At 38.2% G+C, this 25,833-nt stretch overlaps 2 protein-coding genes across 2 annotated transcripts in view; one reads left to right on the forward strand and one right to left on the reverse strand.

Moving 5' to 3' along the window:
* The window catches only part of LOC5575022, a 366,593-nt gene extending 363,831 nt beyond the window's left edge, over positions 1 to 2,762 (forward strand). The window contains exon 6 of the mRNA XM_021846333.1: positions 1,229 to 2,762. Coding sequence (XP_021702025.1) covers positions 1,229 to 1,829 — 601 coding nt within the window. The 3' untranslated portion in view covers positions 1,830 to 2,762. The remainder of the gene's footprint in view (positions 1 to 1,228) is intronic.
* A 5,962-nt stretch (positions 2,763 to 8,724) lies between these two features.
* LOC110674283 lies at positions 8,725 to 25,466 on the reverse strand. Its single transcript, XM_021838559.1, has 2 exons — positions 25,234 to 25,466; positions 8,725 to 9,509 (listed from the first exon to the last, which is right to left on the reverse strand). Exon 2 carries the CDS (start codon positions 9,457 to 9,459, stop codon positions 8,725 to 8,727), a length of 735 nt encoding a protein of 244 aa, XP_021694251.1. The 5' UTR covers positions 9,460 to 9,509; positions 25,234 to 25,466.
* Positions 25,467 to 25,833: the final 367 nt, after the last annotated feature.

Genomic DNA, 25,833 nt, shown 5'->3' on the forward strand with positions numbered 1-25,833 from the left:
AGTCAACAGTTCAATTAATTCCCTTAGGCTACCCCTCCCCAATACCCAATATATAGTAATATATCATACATAGTGTTATTAAAGTATCTTACCGTGAAATTATAGAAATAAAGAAATTAAAGATTATTTTCAATAATTGCGAATAAATAAAAGAGTACATATACATCTTCGTGTTTTTTTTTTAAACAAGAATAAGGGCACATGCCGACACTTACAGTGACGAACCATCCATAGTTTCCCTAACGACTAAATGAATGAAACATTGCGATATAAATTTGAGTTTTCACAAGCATGAAAGGAACTCACCAAAAGTTGGTAATCATCGTCAACTGAAGTCACAATTACGGCATCAACCCCACTCTATTCGCTTTAATTCTTGATTATTATATGAACTGGAGAACATTGTCATTGGCGCCATTTACTTAACACTCCCGCAGTTTAAATAAGAAAAAAAAAACATTATGTACTGTTCTTACATGCACCAACGTTTGCAAAACGATTTTGCAATCTTTTCGATTTCTTCAATTATTTGATTTTACTAATCTTTAAAATAACAAAAGAAAAGGCGAAAATCTGACGGGAACAACAATTTTTGTGTATGAAATTTTGATGACATATGTATTTTCTCAGAGAACTAGGGGGTGTCCGTTTCGTCCTGTGTGTTTATTATACCCCTTATTCCCCTAATAATCCGGGAATAGGGTTTTATTGAGCCGGAAATTTTAGAAGTGATTTCTTTAGAATCCTCACACACTGAGTCGTTAATATCACCTCAAGGGAATTTATCAAGATTTTCTAACGGGACTCTTTTACAATTTTTAGAGATCACATAATTACAATTACTAAATGTAGTTTGATTTGAACCTCCTGACCTGATATCATTTTAATCTTTACATGAGAGGTTCAGTTAGAGCTCCTAGACGAAATTCCTTTACAATTCTCTGATCAACAGTTCGTCGTTTCATGATTTATTCAGTAATCTATAAGGATGTTCAATATTTATTTAGAATTGTAGATTAAAACTACATCTAAATTTAAAACACAGAATTCAACACTTAGGTCAACCTGAATTCCAGAACTTTTGTCTGGACGATATTCCATCCGCGAACTAAATGGATTTTTGTTCAGAACGTCGCTCTGCACTAATTCCAGATGTAGTAACAACTTCAGTCTTCATACATATTATGATATCCCATTTTCAACCCGTATTTCTCTCCCCCCTCAACAGATACCTCGCCATCAAATTCCAAGAGATGGAAGAAAAGATGCAAAAGCAACGCGCCAAGGGTAAACCGGTGTCGAAACCCCGACCGGAGATCGAGAACGACGACCTGAACGGCAACAAGCTGGAGGACAACGACGACCGGTACAACCAGAACCAGCCGCACCCGGTGCAGTACGTGACGGAGAATTCCATCGAGCCGGCAATGCCCAGTGCGGCCAGCATAGTTTCCGCAACGACACCGATAACCCTGGAGGACATCAACGCCGAGTACGATCGGGCTAGCGGAGCGGGCACCGCGCCGGATATGGACCCGTCTTCTGGAGAAACTGGACCGGAAGCGGCGCCACACAGTGCTCCGATTGTGGTAACCGCTCCGAGTGCTCCGGCCACTTCGACGGGGGCCGACTACGAATCCGACACGAGCGTTCCGGTAACGGTCTTGGCGGAAACGGTGCCCCAAGCGGCAAGGTATGGACCGAATGATCACAGCTCGATACGAGCTTCGAGGCCGAATTCGATGCAGGCCCTCCGAGCGGTGGCAATCGAGGTGAAAAACGACGGAACCAGTGGGCATTTGACGCCAGCCCTTGGCTACGGGGAATAATAATCGGGAATACTTGAATTCATCGATTGCAATTTCTGTGAATAGTTAAATGCGTAAGGTTTCTTATAGTTTCATAGCTGGACGTATAAATATGTGAATGCAAACACAATTTCTGGAAGATTCTCCGCGCTTGAGAATTTTTGCCTCTGATCCAGAGATTGTAAAACTACTTTAGTTTATGATATCAAACGTATTGAATACAATTTATTTATATGATAAATGGATGCAACTTGTTCTTCAAGCGTGACTTCGCTGCTAGTTTTAGAACATCTCACTAAAAATAACATATCCGCTGAATTTCTATGTATGTCATCCAAATTATAATTTCAATATGCTAAAAATACAGCAATTTATTGATAAGCAAAAACAGTTTTGTCCGTCACTGTAGTAGTTGGCAATTAATGCCCCCCAGATTAAGGCTTAAGAATATGGAACTGGCTAATTCTTCAAAACGGTTCACCTTTCGAACCATTAGAATACATTTGTCAAGGCATTTGAAGAACAAGTTGCATTCCACTTTGCTACCTTCACATCGCTTTCTATAGCTTTTCACGAAAGTCAGCATCAAAAGTAGTTTATCTCGCTAGTACCTTTGTATAAACGTATTAATTTCGTATTTTAAACGCTATTCTGCTTCCCCCTATCGTTATGCTACATATTCAAATTTACCCATCATCATCGTATCATATTAGGTTCTCTCTCGCGGTAATTTATTGTCGTCGTTTTAGTGCAGTGTGCAGTGTGTGGTGGACAATAATAACCACCTGTTGCTTCTACTTTATCGGCACCCCCGCTAGGTGTAGAATTGGTTGCCCCCTGTTTCTTGCGTGCATGTGAGAGATGTGAACGAATGTTGCGCGCCGCATCCGTGGAACGGATAGGTGTCGAATCAGTTACCCCTGTTCGTATATCAAAGTCACTGTTAAGTTATAGCGAATAAGATGCGTAATAAATACTAGAGTGAGTGTCGACGGGAAAAGAACAACAGATTTCATATGTTTGTATGAAGCATTTGAAGCGAGACTACTAGTTCGAGTATTAGGAGTTTGTAATAAATAAAAAATGTATTACGTTAAATGAAATGCTTGTATGAACCGCTGTAGCTTGAAAGTATATGAACTAATTAATTTAAATGGCACAGACGTATAATAGTAGTGAATATACAAATTGACTGCGAATCAAGAAACGAATGACAGTGTGAACGCCATAAATCATATTAAAATAGATAAATTAAGCGCCGAAAAAAAAGGAACAAAGAAATTATCGTTTGTGACAAACATTAATCGAAATCAAAAATAAATAATTAAATAGGAAAAATAAATAAATCAAAAATATATTGAATATCCGAAAACCCTAAATTGCGAATTGAAATTAACATGCTAAGGAGAGCGTCATGTACAATCAGAAACACGGGTAGTCACAGAATGACTAAATTTTAGTAATTTATGACTATTTTCTATCTGCCTCTCTTTCATTCTGCAGGGAATTCTACTCCTATTTGTCAATTCCAGGGTGGCCACCAAAATCCAATTTTCAAATTCCCGCTTTTTTCCCGGTTTTCCCGGTATATTTTTCAGTATTTTCCCGGTTTTTATATGTGCTAGTTAGGAGACTTTTGTCAGTTTTTGCTCACTTTGGTAGGTTTTTTTAAAGCTACTGAACCCATATTTTTCAACAATATGCTTCTTGCTTAGGTGTATCTTACTGTCAAGACAATTGGCCGACAAAAACCTCAGATGCCAAAATAAACCATCCAGGGTCCCAAACAGTTAATGAGGTTGAAGATATTTCCACAACTTCTAATCCTTCAATTCTTTCTTCATGAGAATGACAGGTTTTCTAAACCAAATAAGGCTGATACAAATATTTTTTTTTTTTATGTCCGAGACCACTTGGAAGGTACGAGGAAGGGGATAAAAATAAATAAGGAACACAAAAATAAAATGCAAAAAAAGTTAATTCCCCAATTTTTTTTTAATTACTTTTTAAAAAAAAGGTGACGATAAATACACCTCTTGCTTGACATTCGCTTAGGTTTACCATAGGGTTGTTGTTTCAACGTCTTCTTTGCCTCGAAAACCTTATAATGTCTAACAAAAGCATGAGAACTTTTTTTCTCCCCCTCAATACTTTCGATTTTTTGAGGGGGGTGGTGACATAAAAGAAAATTAATATTTGTATCAGCCTAAGTTTATGATGAAAAACAGGATAGATAAATAACTTTATTTGAGAGAACAAGTAAAAGCATGTAGTACTTTATTTATTTTTAGTCGATTAACTAGCTTATTTCATATTACAAGCTTTTATAAATAAAGGATTGTTTTCAAAAACATCTGGACTTATTTTCAATGCAATATTTTTAAGTGCTTAAATCTTCTTAAGTTTTTTACTTTGATGTGAAACTGTAAGTTAAATAAGTTATAGAGTCCAAAAAATGTTATCCCTGACAGTAAGAGGAAATATTAAAAGTTAATCGAAACATCGTTAACCATTGGTAAAATAAAACATTTTTAAGTATAATCTAGTCTATAATCAAATCATTAATATTTAATAAGACATATTAAATGCACCTAAGGGAAAACAGCTGAAACTGTCTGATAAAATCATAAAATATGTGATTCCAACTAATCATTCCTTCTATCATTTAAATGTATGAAATTACGATTTATTCAAAAATTCCTTGCAAAAACGCTTGCAACAATTATAGGAACACTGTTTCTTTAATGGTGGTATGTTATAAGCATGGTTCCTTCAACGGCGCAATCCATTGATTGCTTATGGGACCCTGCACTATGGGTACTGTTGCACCACTATATGTGCAAAGCAAAATTTTCGAGAAAAATAATTGTTTTAAATAGCTTAGCGATTCAATTTCGTGGATCATAGAAAAATATTATATAATCATTTATCAGAGAAGAACATGTCAAAGCGATTGCCCTATTTGTACAAATTCATAGATGCTTCATTACAATACAATCAACCATAACAGCTTTCAATAAACAATTTTCAATGATTTTTAAGTTTAACGCTCAAAGATATTCGTTCAAAACCGATTTTCCCGGTGACCACCTCAAATTCCCGGTTTTTCCCGATGGATTCAAATTCCCGTTTTTTCTCGCTTTTCCCGGTTCGGTGGCCACCCTGCAATTCGCCTGGGTTGAAGCATCGCTAAGCTTCAACCCAGGCGAAATGACATTTAGTATAGAAACTCACAGCAGAATGAAAGAGAGGCAGGTAGAAAATAGTCATTAATGCATAAACTTTAGTAATTATGTGACTATTTTTATTTCTGAGTGTATGCTCGAAAAACTATACAACTTTAAACTATCACACTTTGTGTGTGCACATGACTTAATTTTGAAGTGTCCTCTATGCCCAGACATTAAATTTACATAACACGTACAAGTAAATTACCTAATCAGAATTCAAATCAATAACGCATAATGTAGATAGAGCATGTGTTGTTCATAAATCATATTAATTGGTTGGTGTGTCATGCACTTTTATATATTAAAAAGATCAGGGGTAAAAATCATGTTTAAGAATTAAGTTAAAAAAAGTTTAATTCAAGAAAGTAGAACGAACATGATCGAAGAATATCATCAGGGGCCACTCTTTAGAGCTACATGTTTTACGCATTAAGATGTGAATCGATGATTCACGTTTTTTTTCAACATGATTAAAAAAATAAAAAAAAACGATAATTTTTTCAATGTGGATATACCGTGACATGCTCTATTACCGTGAGGTTAAAAAAACTCAAGATTCAATCGATCAGATAAAAATAACGTATGATTATTTTCAAGTCTTTCATGTTTTATATAGTAGACCGTTTTATACAATTTGCATAAAAAATATGATTTGAACCATTTTGGAAATTTTAACCATAGTTACAGTTGACGTTGTTAAACATACCAGTGTTCCAAATACCGTGCATCTGACCCCGACCGCCGGGTCACATTTTGAAACATCTCTCAATTGAACGAACGAAGCGCATCAAAAATAAAACTTTTGTATCAAACAACGTATTGAGGTTTGCATCATTGATTCGGGAAATAAAATGTATATTTCACTTCGCCATTTTGGATTTTTAACTGAAACACGGTATTTGGAACACATAAACAACCGTGCCTTAATACCGTGTGTTGACACCAGGCGATTGCATTCTAACATTATTTTTGTTTGTTTGTGTGTGCAACTTTAGTTCAAGTTTGTCATGGCTTTCTAAATACTACTTGATGTGCTAAGGTTTGTGACTATCATTTAGAAAAATAAATAATATAATATGCTAGAAATCCACATTATTCCCAAATACACGGTATTAGGCAACACACGGAATTAGAGCCATTTCCATCACTGGCCGTAACAACTATCAATTATCTTCTCTATTCGCCCATAGCCAAGAGAAAGCTTTTAAATAGAATTCTAAAATGTCAGTTGTTCAAACTTGATAACATAGATAAAACCGCAGACAGACGTTCAAGCGGGAACAAATTCATTCCATTGTGTGAATTCTATCGTGGTGTCCTCTATGGAACAAATGGCAACAGTACAGTAACAGTTCGCATAACCACGTTGCGTCGACTGCTCGCTTACCACCCAGTCCATCATCCACTGTACGAAAATATCAAAACAATTACTTCAAAAATGATCCCCACAATTGTGATACTTTCACGCCGATTTAGTTGCGTGGGTAACGGTCACGCTAGGGCATTTATACAAGCATGAATCTGTGTGTTATTTAAACGTCAACATGTGATAATAATTCCAATGATTTTTCATAATATATTTGATCCATTAGGAATCATCACTCGCCAAGCACAAACAAGGTTGAATTATTGTCAACGTTGAGCATGTTGGGCGATTGTTTGTCATGCTGTCAACGAAGTATGACCAGACAGGACGCAAACGCCACTAACGCCATCTGTTAGCTTATTGTTACTTGGCGATTTGTGGCGGCGATGCTGTTTAAACAAGCTGCTGTGTCTAACTTAAACGTCTGTCTGCGATAAAACAATTGCTTCGGCAATTTTTCGGATTTATTCAATAACATTTGATTACAAATGCGTTGACCGGTATACTAATCAGTAGGTAAAAGGGTAGAAGCGGGCCAGATTTTTCAATGGATTACATGCATGGCCTCATTCGCTACTCGCCACATAGTAACGCACATGCGCTAGTGTTTATGCACGAAAAAACACTAAAAGGTAACGCGAAAAATATTTGTATGGCGAAAAGCATCTAACGAATTATTTCTCCAAATTGGAAACTATTTTTGAAAAAAATATTTGGTACCGGTTGTACGTGATGATAATGACTATCACGCCTACCAAATATTGTTTCGGTTAACGCTTTCATTTACGAGAAATTTGAAGTTAGATGCCTTTTCCCATACAAAATGAAACGAGAAAACTTCTGCTGATCAACTGTGGACAAGAGCAAAACAGGTAATCCATTGAGTAAACAACTAATTTCTCACCTCCATGATTCACTTTGACACTTCAGTCGCTTTTTCTAAAACTTAGTCATAAAAAGATTGTTATACGGAATTTTGTGACGAAGTAATTCATACTTCCGTCTTACAAAAACAGTTTTTTTTTTGCATTAAATAGTTTTGTAAAATTTAGACAAAAGTTAAGGACAAACGAGTTAAGGTTTTAAATTATTCTTTCGTCAAATTCAATGGAGTTGAAATTTGGAATTGTGAAAATTTGATTGCCAAAATTCCTTTAAAAGAACTGTCAACAAAAAGAATTTGCTTAATATAATAAATAAACCAACAGTTTCTCGTACATTATTCATTTTTATTCCATCGTAATGGTATTTTTAAATGGTTACATAACTGAACAGCCTATTCCCCACATTGTGTTTTTCCCAATTACCATTTCCCAAAATATCAAAACCGTTCATGGAACTGTACTGCCCATAAATGCATGTCAGTCCCATGTTTGCTGTATTTCCTATTCACATGGGACAATTATGCGTTTATGGGCAGTGTAGTCTTATTGTAATTCTGGGTGTTAAAGGAAACTGTTCATATATTGTCACGAATGGTTATGGATACTACGGGATACTGTACATGGTTCATATTTATCCGGGATGGGATTAATTTTCCGAATAGCTTTATTACACTGTAATTCCGCGAGAACTTTACTCTGCAAAATCTACCAATGGACTATTGCCTGTTAATTCATGTCTTTCGATAACTTTTTTCTTCGTTTTTTGATTGAACTTTACATTTTCCTCTCCACAAAACAAACAAACTGTCGTTCTAGGCACGCAAACATCCTACACAAAAAAGCTGGTTTGCCATAAAGCCTATCCTGCAGTGCGTCAAAATAAAAACTTTCTATTGATGTTCAATGACGGCATCCAATAAATCAGTCTGTTTGTAAATTATGGATACATTACAGCTGCATTGCTAACAGCTAACCTAGTAACAACTGGAGAAATCGGTTGAAAAATCTCTGGAAGAAATCCTGCGAGTTTCTACGAAAATTTTCAGAGTAATCTCTTTGGAAATTACTGGAGGTAGTAGAGTTGGACGAATTTGTAGGACAATTGATAGGGAATTTTAAGAGAAATTTATGAAGGTATGCCGAGGGGTGTTGCAGAGAGTATTAAGAAGAATCTGTAGAAATTACATGAAGATTTTTTAAGCTTATCCTCTAGAAATGAGAAGAAATTGCTGCAGAATATTCACGTAAGAGATGGTACACATATTATGTAAAGCAAAAAAATGTTTTGATCCCCTCCCCCCCTTTGTCACGTTTTTGGTATGGGTCCTCCGAAATTTTTGCAAGGCTTGTCAAGTTAGTTTGCATATCGATTTCCAGCACCCAATAAAATAGGGGGTGAACAATTCGACACCTTATCGCCGCGTCACACAACAAAATCAGCTGTTTGAGGTTACACGCAATCCGCCTGGCGGGTATGCAACCAACAAGACAATTTGCTCGCGCGAATCCGCCGACAAAAGAAAACCCCGATAAAGTAGAGGAGATGGTCGACTCACCTTTCTTCCTTGTTCGTTCTTTGCGTACGCCTCCTCCAGGTCCTTGATCAGCTGTTTCAAGCGCGGCTGGGCTTCCCGGTTGATGTCCACCAAATCGGCACAATAATGGGACGAATGGTTTTCGCTCCGACAGGTTACACAAACCCGCACCTCACAGTTGGTACAGAACAGATTCGTGGTCAGCTTGTGCTCGTCGCAAATGCTGATATCTTCCTGCATCCACTTCTTGGCCGTCAGGGAGCAGAGCTTGTGCTTCGTCAGGATCTTCCCGAAGCGATGAATCTTCTCGAAGCAATCCCGGCACAGGGCAATATCACACTCCTGGCAGTAGTGCCGGGTGCGGACCATGTTACACTCGTAGCACTCCTTGTCCTCCTCTTCGTCGTTAACCGGTGGGAGTTCCCCTGGCGCAGAAGGTCCCCCAAGGGCATTTACCGGGGCCAGGCGGGACATCTCATGTTGGCGTTGGTAAACCAATCCCAGCATTTGGTAGCTGTGCTGAAGCTGGTCGTTAACGCGGCGCTTCTTGTCCAAAATGGTACGGATATTGCAGATACGGCAAACGGCCGCTTGGTGCGGTCCGTACATCATATCGAGGATGCACCGTTCGCACATCAGGTGGTCACATTTCAAAATAAATGCGCGCCTCGACGGAGTTTGCTTGACTGGAAGAGAGAGGGGGGCAAAGCATGAGAACCTACAGTGACGCAATTTTGTATTCGTGCAGAGCAATGCTTTCACATCAAGTTGATAGAAAACTATTTTAAATATATTGCCCATTGCACGGTGACGTCATCAGAATCGCTCTCTTTCCCTCCTTCGGGAAACCTGAAAACAACGGTCCCAGTACCTGTCAAAGTTGACAAGTACTGGCACCATTGTTTTCAAGTTTTATTAAGGGCTTATCTGCATTCATCGATTTATCTTCATCGTTGCTTTGTTTGCGATATTGCAGAAAACTGATTCTCTTTTCTTTTGGTTTCTAGCCGAAATTGGATTTTCCTCAGAATCTATGCGAGATACCTAACTTCGGAAGAGGTGCATTATATTCGCATCCGAATGCGCTCTAATGCGCCCACTTCTGAAGTAGGGTACCTTGCTTGAATACCGAGAAAAAATCATTTTCGGCGAACTAAATTTTCTAACGATTGACCGAACTTACAATATGAATCACTATATCTTGCTTTATTCATGAAATATTACAGATTAATCTAATTTAGCGAATGAGAAGATTATGTCAGTTAGGCTCTATTGAACAGTAAGTGACAGTGTAGAAGTAAACATCTATCTCGATGCGTGGGAAAATTTCTTTCCAGAAATGGTCAACAAAAGCACTTTTCTTCGATCGCAGTACGCAGTTGGAAGAAATGTCATTCAAAATGGAGCTCACTGTAAAAAAATCATGACAGCGAATTATTTTTTTACTTTTCTTAAGCAGAACAGCATACTTAGCTAGCTTAAGTTATGCGAAAACTGTAGGATTCCAATTATCATGTAAAATATACAAACTCACAATCAGATATATCATTTCTCGCTTAAGCTAAGTAATGCTGTTTTGCTCAAGAAATGTTAAGAAAATTACTGAATTGGTCAAGAAATTTCCTACAAAGAGGCCCCCCCCTGGAATGACATTTCTTTCCAACAGCGTACTGCGATCAGCAAAATGTGATTTTCTGGACCATTTCTGGGAAGAAATTTTCCTCGCATCGAGATAGGCGATTCTTTTTTTTTGTCAGTAGCAAACCAGCCTTTAATCTATGATCTCGCTTTAGAAGCTAGTGTTTAGCTTGTTACTACTGAGCAAACCAATGGATTTACGTGTTATTTAACAATGCTACGATGAATAGACGATCCTTCTCTATATCTTAGTTGTGATTTTTATTTTTGTCCGTTAATTTGCTTGAACACAATGAGCTACACACTCGATCACCAATGGCTTTCAGGGTGAGACCTTAAGTTGTGCGAGAAATGTTCTCGAAATGAAAGTTTATGGAAACCTTCTAGAGATAAGATATTCTCAGAAGGCACGTTTGCAATCAACCGCAGATTATGCAAGAACTCTGCCAAAATCATCTGGATCCATAAGTTCACTAATAATCCTGCCAGTAGTGTTCTATTCATCTTTTCAAGTTCGATAAGGAACTTCCTAATTTTCCAAGCATCACCTCTATAAATTGTTTTGAACCTTCAAAGAAATTTCCAATTTTTAGGAGCCAACCAATGACATATTTCAGAACTCTTTAAAAATGTAACCAGGAATTCTTTAAAAACATTGCCAAACATTCTCCAAGAATCTTCGCAGAAAGTTGCTAAGGATCACCACAATAGATATCAGTCGCAAATGGTTAAAGTGGAAACAGAAAACGAAAATCGATTTCGTCTATACCATCAATAGGTCTCTCAACTAGTTGTCATTCTTTTTTAAAGTATCTTGCTAGTAAATTTGACGGAATCTGCTTAAAATTAAGTATAAATCTTGGCAGAAGTTTTCTTTGGATTCACAATCAAACCTCCATTAGATAGCTCTATTGGAAAAATCATTTGGGTTTTTTTCTTGTGCGGGAGCGGAACGCACCTAAAAAACATTCATATGAATAATAAACCCTGGGGAATGCTAACTGCTGTCGAACTAAAATGTTCGTGAAAATCATCCGAGGAAGCCTATAAATGTACATCAGGCTTAAATATGATATTCAATTTATATAACACAAAAACCGTCAACTGTTATACAATAGTTATGCTTGGCCCAAAATATGCATACATATTTTGAAACTTTTCTAAAATATGTATCAAGCTGGATGAAGCTATTTATAGTATTAATAGTATGCATTATAAGGGGCGATCCATTAATTACGTAAGGCAATTTTCGGGATTTTTCAACCCCCTCGCCCCTTATGATAAGATTTTATGTATGAAAATCAAAAATAAATTGTATGACGCGTAAAAAATCTCGGACACCCCCTCCTCCCATAAACCCTTACGTAATTAATGGACGGCCCCTAAATGTGGTTTCCTGCAAGACAAGCAAACAAGCAATAGTTAGCAATCTTAGAATAAACTGTGTTCAATTTGAACGCTCTAAATGCAAATTCACACCTCCCAGAGTAAAACTAAAAACTTGATATTCTCAACGCTTTGATGCTTATATGTACACACCGCATATGTTTCAAATGTACAAATTAAAGTTGAAATTTCGTGCTATGATGGAGATTGAACCCTCGGCTTCCTACCCGCATAGACAATCACAATTCGCCATACATTTAGAACAATTATTCAATTTTATTTGGTAAGGTTAGAGTGCAACAAACAGTTGCTTTTATGTTGAACTGTATTCATTCTAAGATTTTAGACTTTTAAATATGCTTTGCACAGTGCAAACCAAACAGTAACAGTATAAGATACTGTGCAGATATTGTAAACTTATATGGAGATTCAAATCCCTCCGAAATGGTAAAATTATGACTTGACCTTTTGAGAAATAGTTATTGAATTAATTGTTGCAATACATAAACACATATGTATTTTACCATATACAACTGATGTTTAACAGTTTGACAAGCAGTGGCAGGCTTTAGTGTTTGTGAGTGAAATACCTGCCGAATTTTGTTTTCAGAGTGCTTTTTGTTTTGTTTCGTTTTGGAGTGAAAAAAAAACGAAAGATGTACGAAAACAATCAAGCGACTTCCCGCTGTTTAGAGGGTATAACCAGAATTCCAAGCAACCCGTTCCCCATCCGGAATTCTTTGGTAAGTAGAATAAATTCTATGCTATCAATTGGTACTAAGCTCTAAAGGGGCAACAATTTGTTCTTTACAGGGTGAGGTGTTGCAGTAATGGAACCATCACACCAAGATGTTCCCAAAATCTTCTCACTGAGCCAGCAAGAGCCTCAAAAAATCAGAACGGCAAAAGTAGATATCTGTTTTAAGATGTGCCAAAATCATCCTGGAACTGACGGTATTATGAAAATTTCGTAGAAGTTTCCAGAATATAGTGGTAATTTGAATATATATGCATAAAACATTATATTAATTCATCTTTCATTGATAATCACAACAGGGGTAAATCTTGAATTATATACTATATCACACCATAAAATAATAATAACATATTCAGTAATTGTTTTTATTTGAATTAACCCCAATGCTACCGAAGAGACAACTACCATTACCCGGGATGGGTTGAAGCCACAAGTCGTACCCGCAAACTTGACGACGAACTAGTCGAAAATACTTATTGTGGTCCATTTTCGTAAGGCGCGGATGGCGTTTAAGCAAAGACTGAAACTGAGCAGAAGTATACAAATCTTTTGCTTTGCAGCAAAAATTATTTCTATTCCTACACTGTGCCTAAACACCATTTGTATGTTATGTGTTTCTCCCTCTAAAATCTGTAAGTGTCTGTCTGTCTATTGTCTATATTATTTCGGTTTACGTTCGAATAAAGCCGCTAAACGCAAAGTGCAAAGCCGCGGTTAATTATTGTAATTATTATTATTATTATTATTTACATATTTGTTTATTTATTTTTTTTTTTTTTGAGTTTGTTCCAGTGTGATACTTTTTCTTTTGTGAGCCTTCCGGATCGTTTTTGTCCGCGTCGTGGAACTTTCTTCAACGGAAAATGTTATTTTCGGAGTTTGATAATTATGTTCAGATTGCGCATTCTGTCCGGGCGGATGTAACGCGACTAACAATCGGTTATTTTATACAATCCGATGACCCTGGAGGGATCGGTTTTGCTTTTTACTGGTTATTGAGCAAAAATATTTCTGCACAATCGACAAGCATTTCGCGAAATACTATAACCTTTTTTTTTTTTTTTTTTTTTTTTTTTTTTTTTTTTTTTTTCTTTTTTTTTTTTTTTTTTTTTTACGCGTATCGTTATTTTATACAATCCGATGACCCTGGAGGGATCGGTTTTGCTTTTTACTGGTTATTGAGCAAAAATATTACTGCACAATCGACAAGCATTTCGCGAAATACTATTTATACTATAAATAAGCTATTGTTTTCTCTTTTGATTGCCGGCATTTAAAAGATTAATTTGAAAACGCTTAAACAACAAATATTTATGGTACCTCCAACTCCGTAGCACTTATGAGGGTGTCGCTGAGTCGGTGGCCTCTCATTTAGTAAGTGCTACATCAACATTTCCTTCCCCTATCCCAAGTTACGGTAAAGATGGGCGTGGCCGGGAATAGCGATATTCATGCTTTTGGTATTCTTGTTTATGATTTGAACAAGGTATACTCCCCTGCCTTGTTCTTGAAAGTAGTCAGGATGAGATTATTAAAAAGAAACATGAATGTTGCTAGTATCCAATCTACGAAGTATACCGTAACTACACTAACGCTAACGCTATTTGAATTATATGGGTCAACCCTTCACTACCTGTTTGGTTTACACTAGATTGATCAAAAAATGGATGGTATTTCAATCGTTTGGCAAATTGTAATGTGAAAATTTTGTTCGACAAAATCGGCGTTTTCAAATGTTCCCCACATAGTAGTATGGTCAATTACAATTTACCAAACTGTAAAAACCGTTCATGGCCCATGTTGATGGGCTGCTTGGGCACGTCAGGAGTTAATCATCAATATTAACCTCCTTTTCCCGAGCAGCCTAGATAGCCGCGTAGTGTCGGTAGCGGTTGTTTCAACTGGCTAAGAATTAACACTACGGACTGCCTGTTCCGGTGGTAAAAGTCCACCGCACAGGTGACCCCTAATTTATGGTGTGATGCGTACCGTGCCTAGGAATGAATGGTTAGGGGGGTCTAAATAAAACCTAACCGCTAACGGAGCCTGTGGGGTACCAGGGCGCCCTCCACAGTATTGAGTCCTTCCTGTGCTACCCGGAGCAATGGTGCAGGTGACCTTGTGTTTCTCCGAGATAATCGGCTGCCCTTCTTCAGTCTCTATCCTGAGGCTTAATAAGGGTGGGATTATGAATATGTTGACATTTAATTTAAATTATCACCTATATGGATTCGCATTATGCGTTTTACACAGTGTATTCTGTGCTCTTTCGCCTTTGGCGACTTTAAATAGATACCGATCTGGTTTTTTCGTTGCTGGTCTTTTTCGTGCTGAGATTGCAAAAAGCTTAATCCTGCCTAGTTTGGGTAGTGGCTACGGTTAGGTTAGCTCAGATCAATCTTCAGCATAAAAGAACAGCAACGATCAATCTTTGCAGACTCATGCAAAATGGTGCAGCCCAAGTGGCGCTAGTTCAAGAACCCTACTTTCGTAGAGGGAACTTCTATCTAGGTAACCTTGTGGACCCAGTTTTTGCTACTTTTAGCAAACTTGAAATGGCAAACTCGCGCTCCATGCCCCGCGCATGCGTGCTCGTTAATAAAGCAATCGTTGCTACACTCATTTCTGAGTTAACTACCAGAGATGTATGTGCTGTCACAATCGATGTTTCTGTTGGTGACCTCAACAGGAAATACGTCTATTGTTCGGTATATTTACCACATGATGAACCATCCCCAACGGATGACTTCAAACAAGTTGTCGTACACTGCGTAACAAAAGGCCTTCCGCTGATTGTGGGCAGTGATGCCAATGCTCATCACATCATCTGGGGCAGCTCGGATATTAATTTGAGAGGCTCCAGTCTGATGGAATACTTAAGTAGTACAGACCTTGGATTACTTAACATAGGCAATCGCCCAACCTTCATGGTTTCTAATAGAGAAGAAGTGTTAGACATAACGCTCTGCTCGAATAGAATCAGTCACGAGTTGACGAATTGGCATGTATCAGATGAGGAATCATTATCTGATCATCGCTACATCTTCTTTGAACATTCAAATGTAACTGCGCAGACTTTGCGTTTTAGGAATCCCCGGTCAACAAACTGGGAACTCTATATTGAATTGGTTGCGACCAAATTTCATGGATATTCTCCGTCCATTGAAAATCCAAGTGATCTGGATGATGCAGTTGATACTACAACATCCTACATTATGGAAGCTTTTGAAGAAGCATGTCCTCTGCGGTCTGTAAAGACTACAAGAGGGACCCCATGGTGGAATTCCGATCTGACCAGACTCAGGAAACAATGTAGAAGGAGTTGGAACAGACGCCGTTCAGCTGGATCAGAGTCGTTCAAGTCGGCTCGCAAGGCTTACAAGAAGGCTCTTCGTTCTGCTGAACGATCCGGCTGGAAAAACCTTTGTACAAATGTTTCCAGTTTGAGTGAAGTCAGTCGGCTGAACAAAATCCTTGCAAAATCTAAGGATTTCCAAGTGAACGAAATTCGATTACCTAATGGTGACTTTACTTCTTCCGATGAAGAAGTTTTAGAATGTTTATTCAATACACACTTCCCCGGATGTGTGGACATAGCATCTACGGATGAACCAAATGTCTTTTCATGTAGTTACGAGTCTCTGGCCTCGGCTCGCAGTATCGTAACTACTGAATCGATTCAATGGGCACTTAATAGTTTTGCTCCTTTCAAATCTCCAGGAGCGGATGGGATTTATCCTGTTCTGCTCCAAAAGGGATTTGAGTATATCAAACATGTTTTGAAAAAGCTACTTGTAAGCAGTTTTGCTACCGGGTACATTCCCAAATCCTGGCGTGATATTACTGTAAAGTTTATCCCAAAAGGAGGACGTGCGTCGTATGAGGAAGCGAAGAGTTTTAGACCAATCAGTCTGACCTCTTTTCTTCTGAAATGTCTGGAACGCATAATCGATCATCACATCCGTGATGTTTATTTGGCAAACATGCCTCTTCATGTGAATCAACATGCTTACCAATCTGGAAAGTCCACTGTGACTCTCTTACACAAAGTTGTATACGATATCGAGAAAGCTTTCGCTCAGAAGCAATCGTGCTTGGGTGTTTTCTTGGATATTGAGGGTGCCTTTGATAACGTGTCTTTCGATGCCATATTGGAAGCCGCACGAAACCATGGGCTACCTACAATGATTACCAATTGGATTCATCAAATGCTCAAAAACCGACATCTCTTCTCGACATTGCGTCAAGCAGCGATTCGAAAATTGAGTGTTTGCGGATGCCCCCAAGGGGGAGTCTTGTCACCACTTTTGTGGAATCTCGTAGCAGATACGCTATTGAGGCAACTCAATAATTGCGGTTTTCCAACTTATGGATTTGCCGACGACTATCTAGCTCTGATAGTTGGTATGTGCATAAGCACCCTATTCGACCTGATGCAAAGTGCTCTTCAGGTAGTCGAGAGTTGGTGTCGCCAATATGGCCTTTCGGTTAACCCGAATAAAACATCTATTGTTCTTTTTACGGAAAGACGAAACCGCGATGGAATTCGACCTTTACATCTTTTTGGCACTGAGATCAATGTGACTGATCAAGTAAAGTATGTCGGAGTCATTCTAGATTCCAAACTTTTATGGTCAGCTCACATTGATTTCAGAGTCAAAAAAGCTTGCATGGCCTTCGGTCAATGCCGGCGAACCTTTGGTAAAACTTGGGGCCTTAAACCCAAATATATCAAATGGATTTACACAACAGTTGTTCGACCAATATTGGCATATGGATGTCTTGTGTGGTGGCAAAAGGGCGAAGTGAGAACAATCCAATCAAAATTGGGCCATCTTCAAAGGATGTGCTTGATGGCGATGTCTGGTGCGTTCTCTACAACTCCCACAGCAGCGCTCGAGGCCCTTTTCGACGTTGCGCCACTACACATATATCTTAAACAAGAAGCACTTTCTTGCTCTTACCGTTTATGGGTACTGGATCTACTGGAGAAAAATCCAGTGAATCGTAGATCTACACACACTTCGTTGTTTCCACTTTTGGTGAATTGGGACAAAATTGTCCTTGCTCCAAGTGATCTCACAATTGCTTGTAACTTTCCTTACAGGACATTTACCACACAATTCCCTTCACGGGAAGAGTGGACGTCTGGCTATTTGGAAAGAAGTATATCAAGCAATATAGTATGTTACACTGATGGCTCCCTTCTTGAAGGTAGAGCTGGTGCAGGAGTATATTCTCGTGAGCTAAGGCTGAATCAGTTTTACTCACTTGGTAGAAACTGCACCGTTTTTCAGGCGGAAATATTTGCTCTTATGTGTGGAGTGCAATCAGCACTTCAACAGCGCGTAATGGGTAAAGTCATATACTTCTGTTCAGATAGTCAGGCTGCTATAAAAGCTCTCGCTTCGGCCAACTCAAGGTCGAAGCTTGTTATCGCATGTCGAACTCAAATTGAGGAACTGAATTCAGTCAACTCTGTAAACCTTGTATGGGTACCTGGCCATTCTTCCATCGCTGGAAATGAATTGGCTGATGAGCTAGCTCGCGATGGAGCATCGCATGACTTCATTGGTCCTGAGCCGGCTATTCCAATTTCGAAGTGCTGGGTGAAGCTTCAGATAAACTCTTGGGCGGCAACTCAGCACAAGCAATATTGGAATAGTTTGGAGTCGTGTCGTCAAACAAAATTGTACATTACTGAGCCATCTCCAAAGGTGGCGAAGTATTTAACAAATCTGTCAAAGCAGAATTGCAGTCTCTTGGTCAGAGCGTTGACAGGCCACTGCCGACTCAACTATCACATGGCAAATATTCAGCGTGCTGACTCATTTGTGTGTGATAGTTGTGACTCCGATTATGGAACTTCGTATCACCTGATATGTAACTGTCCAGTTTTTGCGCAAATGCGATTCCAATTACTTGGTAAACACTTATTAAGTGAAACTGAATACAGAAGCCTGAATCTTCAGGACATCCTGTTATTCTTAACCCGCTGTGGTAATGAGCTATAGGCTCTCTTTACGCTCATGCGTTTTGCAGTGCCCTTTTTAGGGCGCTGTTCGAACCCATTGTGGTATGGAGCTACATGCTCTCATTTCGCTCATGCGATCTTCCCTCTTCAAGGGACCCCACTCCTATTTCCTCCCATCTTTCCCTTCCCTTTCCTCTCCCATCGGGTAGATGATGAAATAGGCTCAAATATGGCGATGGCACAAATCTCCCAACTGGTGGGGAACGTGCCTTTGGAGCCGGCCTTCTGATACCTGATACCTGATGGTCAATTACAATTTACCAAACTGTAAAAACCGTTCATGGTAAGGTTGGTTTATTGTTATTTTAAATGTGAAACGTCATTATTCTGATACTGTCGTAAATTGTTGTGGATTGAATGGGAAACAGTAGAAGTATGGTTCAAATTTATGCGGGTAGTCGCTTCAACCGACAAGCTGCGGAGCCCCGACGTGCAAAGACTCCGACGCTCGGAGGCGAACTGAATTCAACTACCCCAAAGTCGCTGGCCTCATCAGCGTTAGTCGGCGTAAAAAGGCTAATTTTCTTAAACTTCTTGTTGTGTCTATAAAAGGATTTTCGGCTTAAATGATAAGAATGAATATTCATTGCAATAAATCAAACTGTTCAGCGTCTTTCTGGACGATAAAATAACTTACAATGCCAAATTTGATTTATTATTTGACAAAACAGATTGCGTTTTACTCTTTGCTAATTTTTTGGAAATGTTTTTCATTAGTAATTGCGATTTTGATTTTTTTTTCAATAGTTGTCAGCATAACGTTTTCTGAGCACAACGGTGTTTTTTTTTCCTGATTATTCGCACATTAAAATCGCAAAATATCAATAAAAATTACAGCTCACTTGTTACCGAAAATTTGAGATAACCCTATCTTGCACAATTTATTTACAAATTTATTGTCCTTTGATGCGAGGAATGGACACAGGTTGTCTGAACGAACACAGATGAACTTATCATTCTTACTTTCATTTCATCAATACTATGTTATTCACAATAAATATTCACTCAAAAAACTCAATTGTAGCGAAAACTGAAATAGGGCCTGCTTCTCAGTTCAGTGTTCTCATCGATAATTTTTGCATGCGCACAAAAAATGTGCGGTAAAAACTACCGTTTTAGGGGGTAAAGTTAAGTGCTCGCACCGGCAATTTTCAGAAGACCAAATTGATGAAAATGATTTGTGTCAAATTTGGTAGGATGTACTACAAACCAGTGTTGTTTATCGGCGAGAGAAACAGCGAGAGCCAACGATAATTATTATCTTTTTCACCTTCCCTCTTCGCACCGCGTGGTTGGAGAAGCAGCGCATGGGCAAGTCAATAAATGCACGGATTGTGTCATTCGGTTGCTTGTTCATTTTCTTCTCTTCTTGCAAATGAACAAAGATACACAGCGTAGCCGAATGATTCATGCCATGATAGCGGCTGCATACAGAAGAATCGCCGCCCGATAATTTCCAAAAGAAGAGAGAGATTTCCACTCATTTGATCGCAATCATTCCATGGCGGTTTTTGCATTATTTGTATTGCGATGTTTTTTTACTTGTTATGTCGTTCGTTTTGGACGTGGCTCGGGCCTATGTAGATCCATCTTGCCGTTTGCGATGGTTTTGCAAGTTTGACAGTTTGTGCGTGCGTATAATTGACTTTCTTACAACCAAATTTAAGAACGCTGCAATTCTCACCCCTTCATCATAATACATTTTGTATGTTAATTTGACAGTATGAACTTCAATATAATGAGGATGATTATTCTAATCCGAAACAGTAGAAAAAGATTTTATAACTTATGATATACTGCTGAAGAAGACGTTTCCTGATATATCCTTGATATATTTGTTACACGGTAAATTTTAAATTTAAACGGTTCAAATTCAAATATCGAACTGCAATACTTAATCGCCTTATTTTGCATTCAGCAAAGCGTTCTGCTTATTAAAAAGCTTAGGACAACTGTTTTAATTTTGCATTATTTGTTTAAAAATCCATCATTTTGCTTGTTCAGTAAAAAACGGGAGTTCAAATGATTTCAACAATTTATTTCGTATTATTTTCACAATTTTCGTTTGCAATAAAAGCCAAATTTTAAACGACCCACATTAAAAAACTTTTGGAAGAGTGGACATTTTGAAAAACATTTCGAACATTTGAGCGAATTATAATAAGGATTCAATGATGATATTCTTAACTCAGAAAACAGAACATCTAATATGAATACTGACGTGCGTATTACGATGGTTATAAAATAATGTTTGCTTCTTTGTGTCCTCTAAAAATTTGAGCTACAAGGACTCTTCAAAGTTTGCATGGGAATTACTGAGAAAAAGCAAGCAATTCATTGAATCGGTCATAGTGTTCGCCCATGTGCTTTTGAGGGTTAGAGCTACACTGATAATGTAAGGTTATTCATAAAAGTTGTAGCTTTTCAATTAGCGTAATAAGGGTTTTTTATGCAGACGCCTAAGTAATAAGTTTCTGATTTTTGTATTAATTGAAAATATATGGCTATAATAATTTACCTGCTCAGCATCAGTGGATATATGCAGTAAAACATAGTAGCCATGATTTGTAGGTGCACCAGATGTTGCCTTTTCAGAAGATAATTCAGCACTGTTGAAAAATTCCCGATTAGATAAAAATGTGATATAACTAATAATTGAGACGTTTGATTTGAATACGGTCTTCGGCAAAGTTGTTTTATTCAACATTATTCCCATATTGATTTTCATACAAACTTTGAAGGGCTTGTGCAGCCTCAGAGCTCAAATGTAATTTAAAATCGTATGAGCAGTGTGGATATATTTCGTCTATTATTTGCCACATACTTAATTATTTTTTCCGTAACCTAGTTATTAAATTCGAGGTAAGAATAATTATTAGATGTTATTAAATGAGAAATTTCTTGTATATCAATGTTATGATGGTGTCAATCGAAGCTATAATTCTATAAAATAATCAACCCTCATCCCCAATGTGTATATTTGGTGACTATGAAATGGATAGGTATATATCATGTTAATATTTGTTTTGGGTTCTTGGTGTAAGCACAATTAGTTACATACAATATCCAATATATAAACATGGGAACAAATGCCGAATGAAATTATTAATAATATTGCACCAAATGATAAATGCGAGCCATGATAAATGCGTTATATATCTAGGTTAAATTAGTTTTATTTAGTTGAAAGCGTTTTATTCTTCTTTTATAAACGGGTGAAATCAACTCACTTGTACAAATTCTGAACTGCAACGGCAAATGAAATGTAATATGTTGTTAATAAAACGTTACTAAATGCTGACTTCAGTTATACCAAATTAGAAGGATAGTGTTTTCTAACACAGAACACGTAGATTCTTATATCTGAATGTAATGTTTAGAATGATACTTGATACGCTCGGCTTCATCATTCATTATATTTTCATACTGCCGCATTTTTGCGGACCTTTCTGTCGTTTATTAATTTACGATTCTACCGTATGAAATAAGTATTGCGGTTGCCGATAAAAGCTAACACTTCCTTACTCGGTATTCCCCCGGAAACGATTCCGGGATATCCGGATGTGACCAGAACCTCATATTAATCCTTGGCATTTTATTTATGATGTCCAGGATAAAAAATCGTGAGCTTTGAGCCGTCACACGGTACTATTCTTCAAGTTTCAAAAAATATCCTCTTTGGGTACATTCAGGAATCGGTGCCAGGTGACCGGGTATCCGAAATGAGAAAATAATGTTATTCGACCTTCTGGCATCTTTTTACTAATAGAAAGTACACGATGAATAGTTCATTTTTAATGAAAAGTCAGACGTTGGGGGTTTGAGAGTCAAAAGCAGCGCATATAAGAGTATGCATTCGAATTCGAATTATAAAAATCACATCTAAGATTCGGCATACAGTTTCTAACTATCTATCACACCAATAGGCCAGGAGAAGTGGATGAACTTGTGTCATTCTTTTCCTGTAAATTTTCATACAAAATCTACTTTTTCTCTGCTATAAATTCACTCTGGGTGAACCTCTTACCCTGGCCTATAAATGATAGGTATCTTCTGATATACCATAGGAATCTCTTATGCATTCTGTTACAAAGTTGAAAAACACGTGACGAACGGGTCGAGCTTTCAAAACACTGCCAGTTTGCTGACACGCACTGTCTGTATGGTCGCAAATATTCCTAAAAGCGACCGAGCGACTGACGATTGTATAACATTTAGCGGTAATCCACTTCGCGGTTTGTCATTTCGCGGTTAGTACCATTTGGCGGCTTGTCAATTCGCGGTCAGTACCATTTGGCGGTGGACCGTTTCGCGGTTTGGACCGAGAAGTTTCAACTATCTTAACAGAGCAATTTGAAGGACTGCCTCTGTTCAAAAGAAGGGTAAATCACCGATGAAAATATTATAAGTGATAATGCTAACAATTTTCAGTGCAACTCGTAGGAAAAACCACACCGCGAAATGGTATAGACCGCGAAATGGTACTAACCGCAAGACGGTAAACCGCAAAATGATACAAACCGCGAAATGGTACACCGCGGAATGGTTTACCGCGAAATGTCGGACAACCGCAACTGACGCATTGATGCAGGTACCGATAGTATCTTCACACATCGAGATGTGCAAATTGATGCGCAGAATCGGATCACGAAACGATAATGAACAGCTTGCTGGCAATGGGCCGATGCACGAGTTCACTATTTGACGTTTGAGCGGTGCCGTGTTATTTATGTGACCATGGCAACAAATGAATTCGGCACCGCTCAAACGTCAAATTAGTGAACACGTGCATTGGTCCATTAAGGTGCAATTAAAAATGAAGAAAATGTCAAAACTGAAAAAGCAGTTTTCGCCCTTGAAATCAACAAATCGGAAAAAATAAAAACACACAGCCTTTTTATTTTGGAAATAAAACAGCTGTGTGTTTTTATTTTTTTTCGATTTGTTGATTTTAACGACGAAAACTGCTTTTTCACTTTTGACATTTGCTCCATTTTTACTTGGGCCTTAAGACTGGATCACCAGTTAACACAAGTAGATTGCAATGAACATACGTGCCAATCGAACGATGCTGACTCTAGCGCAATGTTCATTTCAACGTTCTCTTTGCCATGTCGTCTTTCGTCTGAGAGGGTGAACTCGGTTGCCTCTCCAAGCGCAACAATCGATTCGGGAAAAATTTCGGATTAAGTGTGCATTGAGGCGAGAGAAAACATCCTTGCTACAAACATAGTAATTTGTTGCGAAATTCTATGGTAGTTTTCAGAATGGTCGTATTAAAATAATAATAATAATTTTTACTACAGTTTTTTTTTTCCCGTGTGTATATCGTTTGGCAAGTACGAAAATACTCTATGCCTAATCGAGAACATTTCAATTACGAAGAGATCCTTGACCGGTGGGAATCAAACCCACGATCCTCAGTTTGTTACGCAGGGACGCCAAGTCATTTTATCAAAAATCTGGAAGATTTTGAAAATTTGTCTGGAAAGGCTGGATCCTCAATGTCGTATATGGAGAACTTTACAAATTATTTACAAAACCTTAAAAATTCATTAAAAAAATTATCTGGATCTTCCAGATTTTTGTAATACATATGAGACCTCAAAAATCTGGAATATCCCAGACAAATCTGGAAGGTTGGCAACGCTGCCCTTTCGGCTACCTGGGCACCTAACAACGATTCCAAAAATCCATTAATCGGAATGAAATCATCGCTTCAAAAACGCTCAACGCTAGTCAATGGTTTTATCGTTTTATCCACAAGTGAACAAAATTCACTATCCAAAAAAGTTGTCAGGCAGCGTCCATTTATTACGCAATGCTAAAATGGAAAATTTTCGAAAACCGACCGAAACACCCCCGGCAACGTAACGTAAAATACAAAATCTTTGTGTAAATCTTAACGCTTGAGACTACTTCCCCCTTCCCCCTAGAGCGTTACGTAATTTGTGGATAGGGGTCATTCAAATATGACGTCCATCATTTGGGGAAGGGGGGTGGGGAGGTCTACGATATTGTGACAGTACGTGTATAAGGTATAGGCCTATTCACATGACGTTCCAAAACAGCTGATCGGGAAGCTCTTTGACAGTTCTTCTATGAAAATGACAGCCTCGTGTATGCACCGGTCCTCTACCGATGTAAACAAATGCATAGACGGACCTGTCACATGAAAAGGCCTATTGGAAAAAGCGTGACAGAGGGGGGAGGGGGGTCTAGAAATCTCGAAAAACGATGGACGTCATATTTGAATCATCCCATAACAACGCTTCTGAATGCTTCCCACGTGTTTCAGCCACGCTCAAGAGTCAAAATTCTTGGACCGAGTGTATTCAGTTCACCAAGGGTTCATTCATTTATTTCATAACGAAAATGGCCATTTTTGACACCCACCTACCCCCACGTAACGCTTTTTGTACGAATATTTTACAAATTTTGTATGAGACGTAACATCACGAGAACACCCACCCACCCCTTTTAGCGTTATGAAATTTGTGAATGAGCCCCAATGCACAAGACCATTGACGCCGTTGCGGCGATCAGTTGTCTCGTAAAGCGGCTTATATGACATCTATGATTATTCGTCACTAACCTCCAAATTTCCGCGGCACTTAGCTACGGAACAACCGGCGGAAATCGCGCAATTTTTAGCACTCGTCGGGATGATAAAATCGCGAGAAAAGATTCGGAAGAAACACCTAACTTTTTGCTTGTTTTGATGGAACGGGATTCGTAATCGAAAGCGAGCTGCGAACAAACAACAACACGAAACGACGAAAGGTTACCGGCAAACTGAACGCAGTGATGGGCGAGAAAGGAAAGAAAGGCGGAAGAACCCAGACGAAGGGAAAAGAATCGACGAACAAAGCACGCGCGCCTGTGTTGTGGTTCCAGTGTGGCCGGTTTGCACAATTTTTTCAGGTGCATTTTTGTTGTGCAATTAATATTCTCTAATGTGCTTAAAGTTTGCTGAAAGATTGTTACCTTGAGATTTGTCTATTCACAAAGCTTTGTTTGTTTTTTTTTTATTTTCTTCTACTTAAGGCCTAAGACACAAATACAGAGTTCTCAACTATATTCCTAAATATTGTGTGGGAAAAATCTTGGATTTTTACTCGTTATTTATTCTACAAAAACTTCTTAAATTAAATTAACTAAATGCCAGTGACAAACTTTAAAAAAATAAAAGGCA

This window comes from Aedes aegypti, chromosome 1, assembly GCF_002204515.2.
Source record: "Aedes aegypti strain LVP_AGWG chromosome 1, AaegL5.0 Primary Assembly, whole genome shotgun sequence".
Taxonomy (NCBI): Eukaryota; Metazoa; Arthropoda; class Insecta; order Diptera; family Culicidae; genus Aedes; species Aedes aegypti.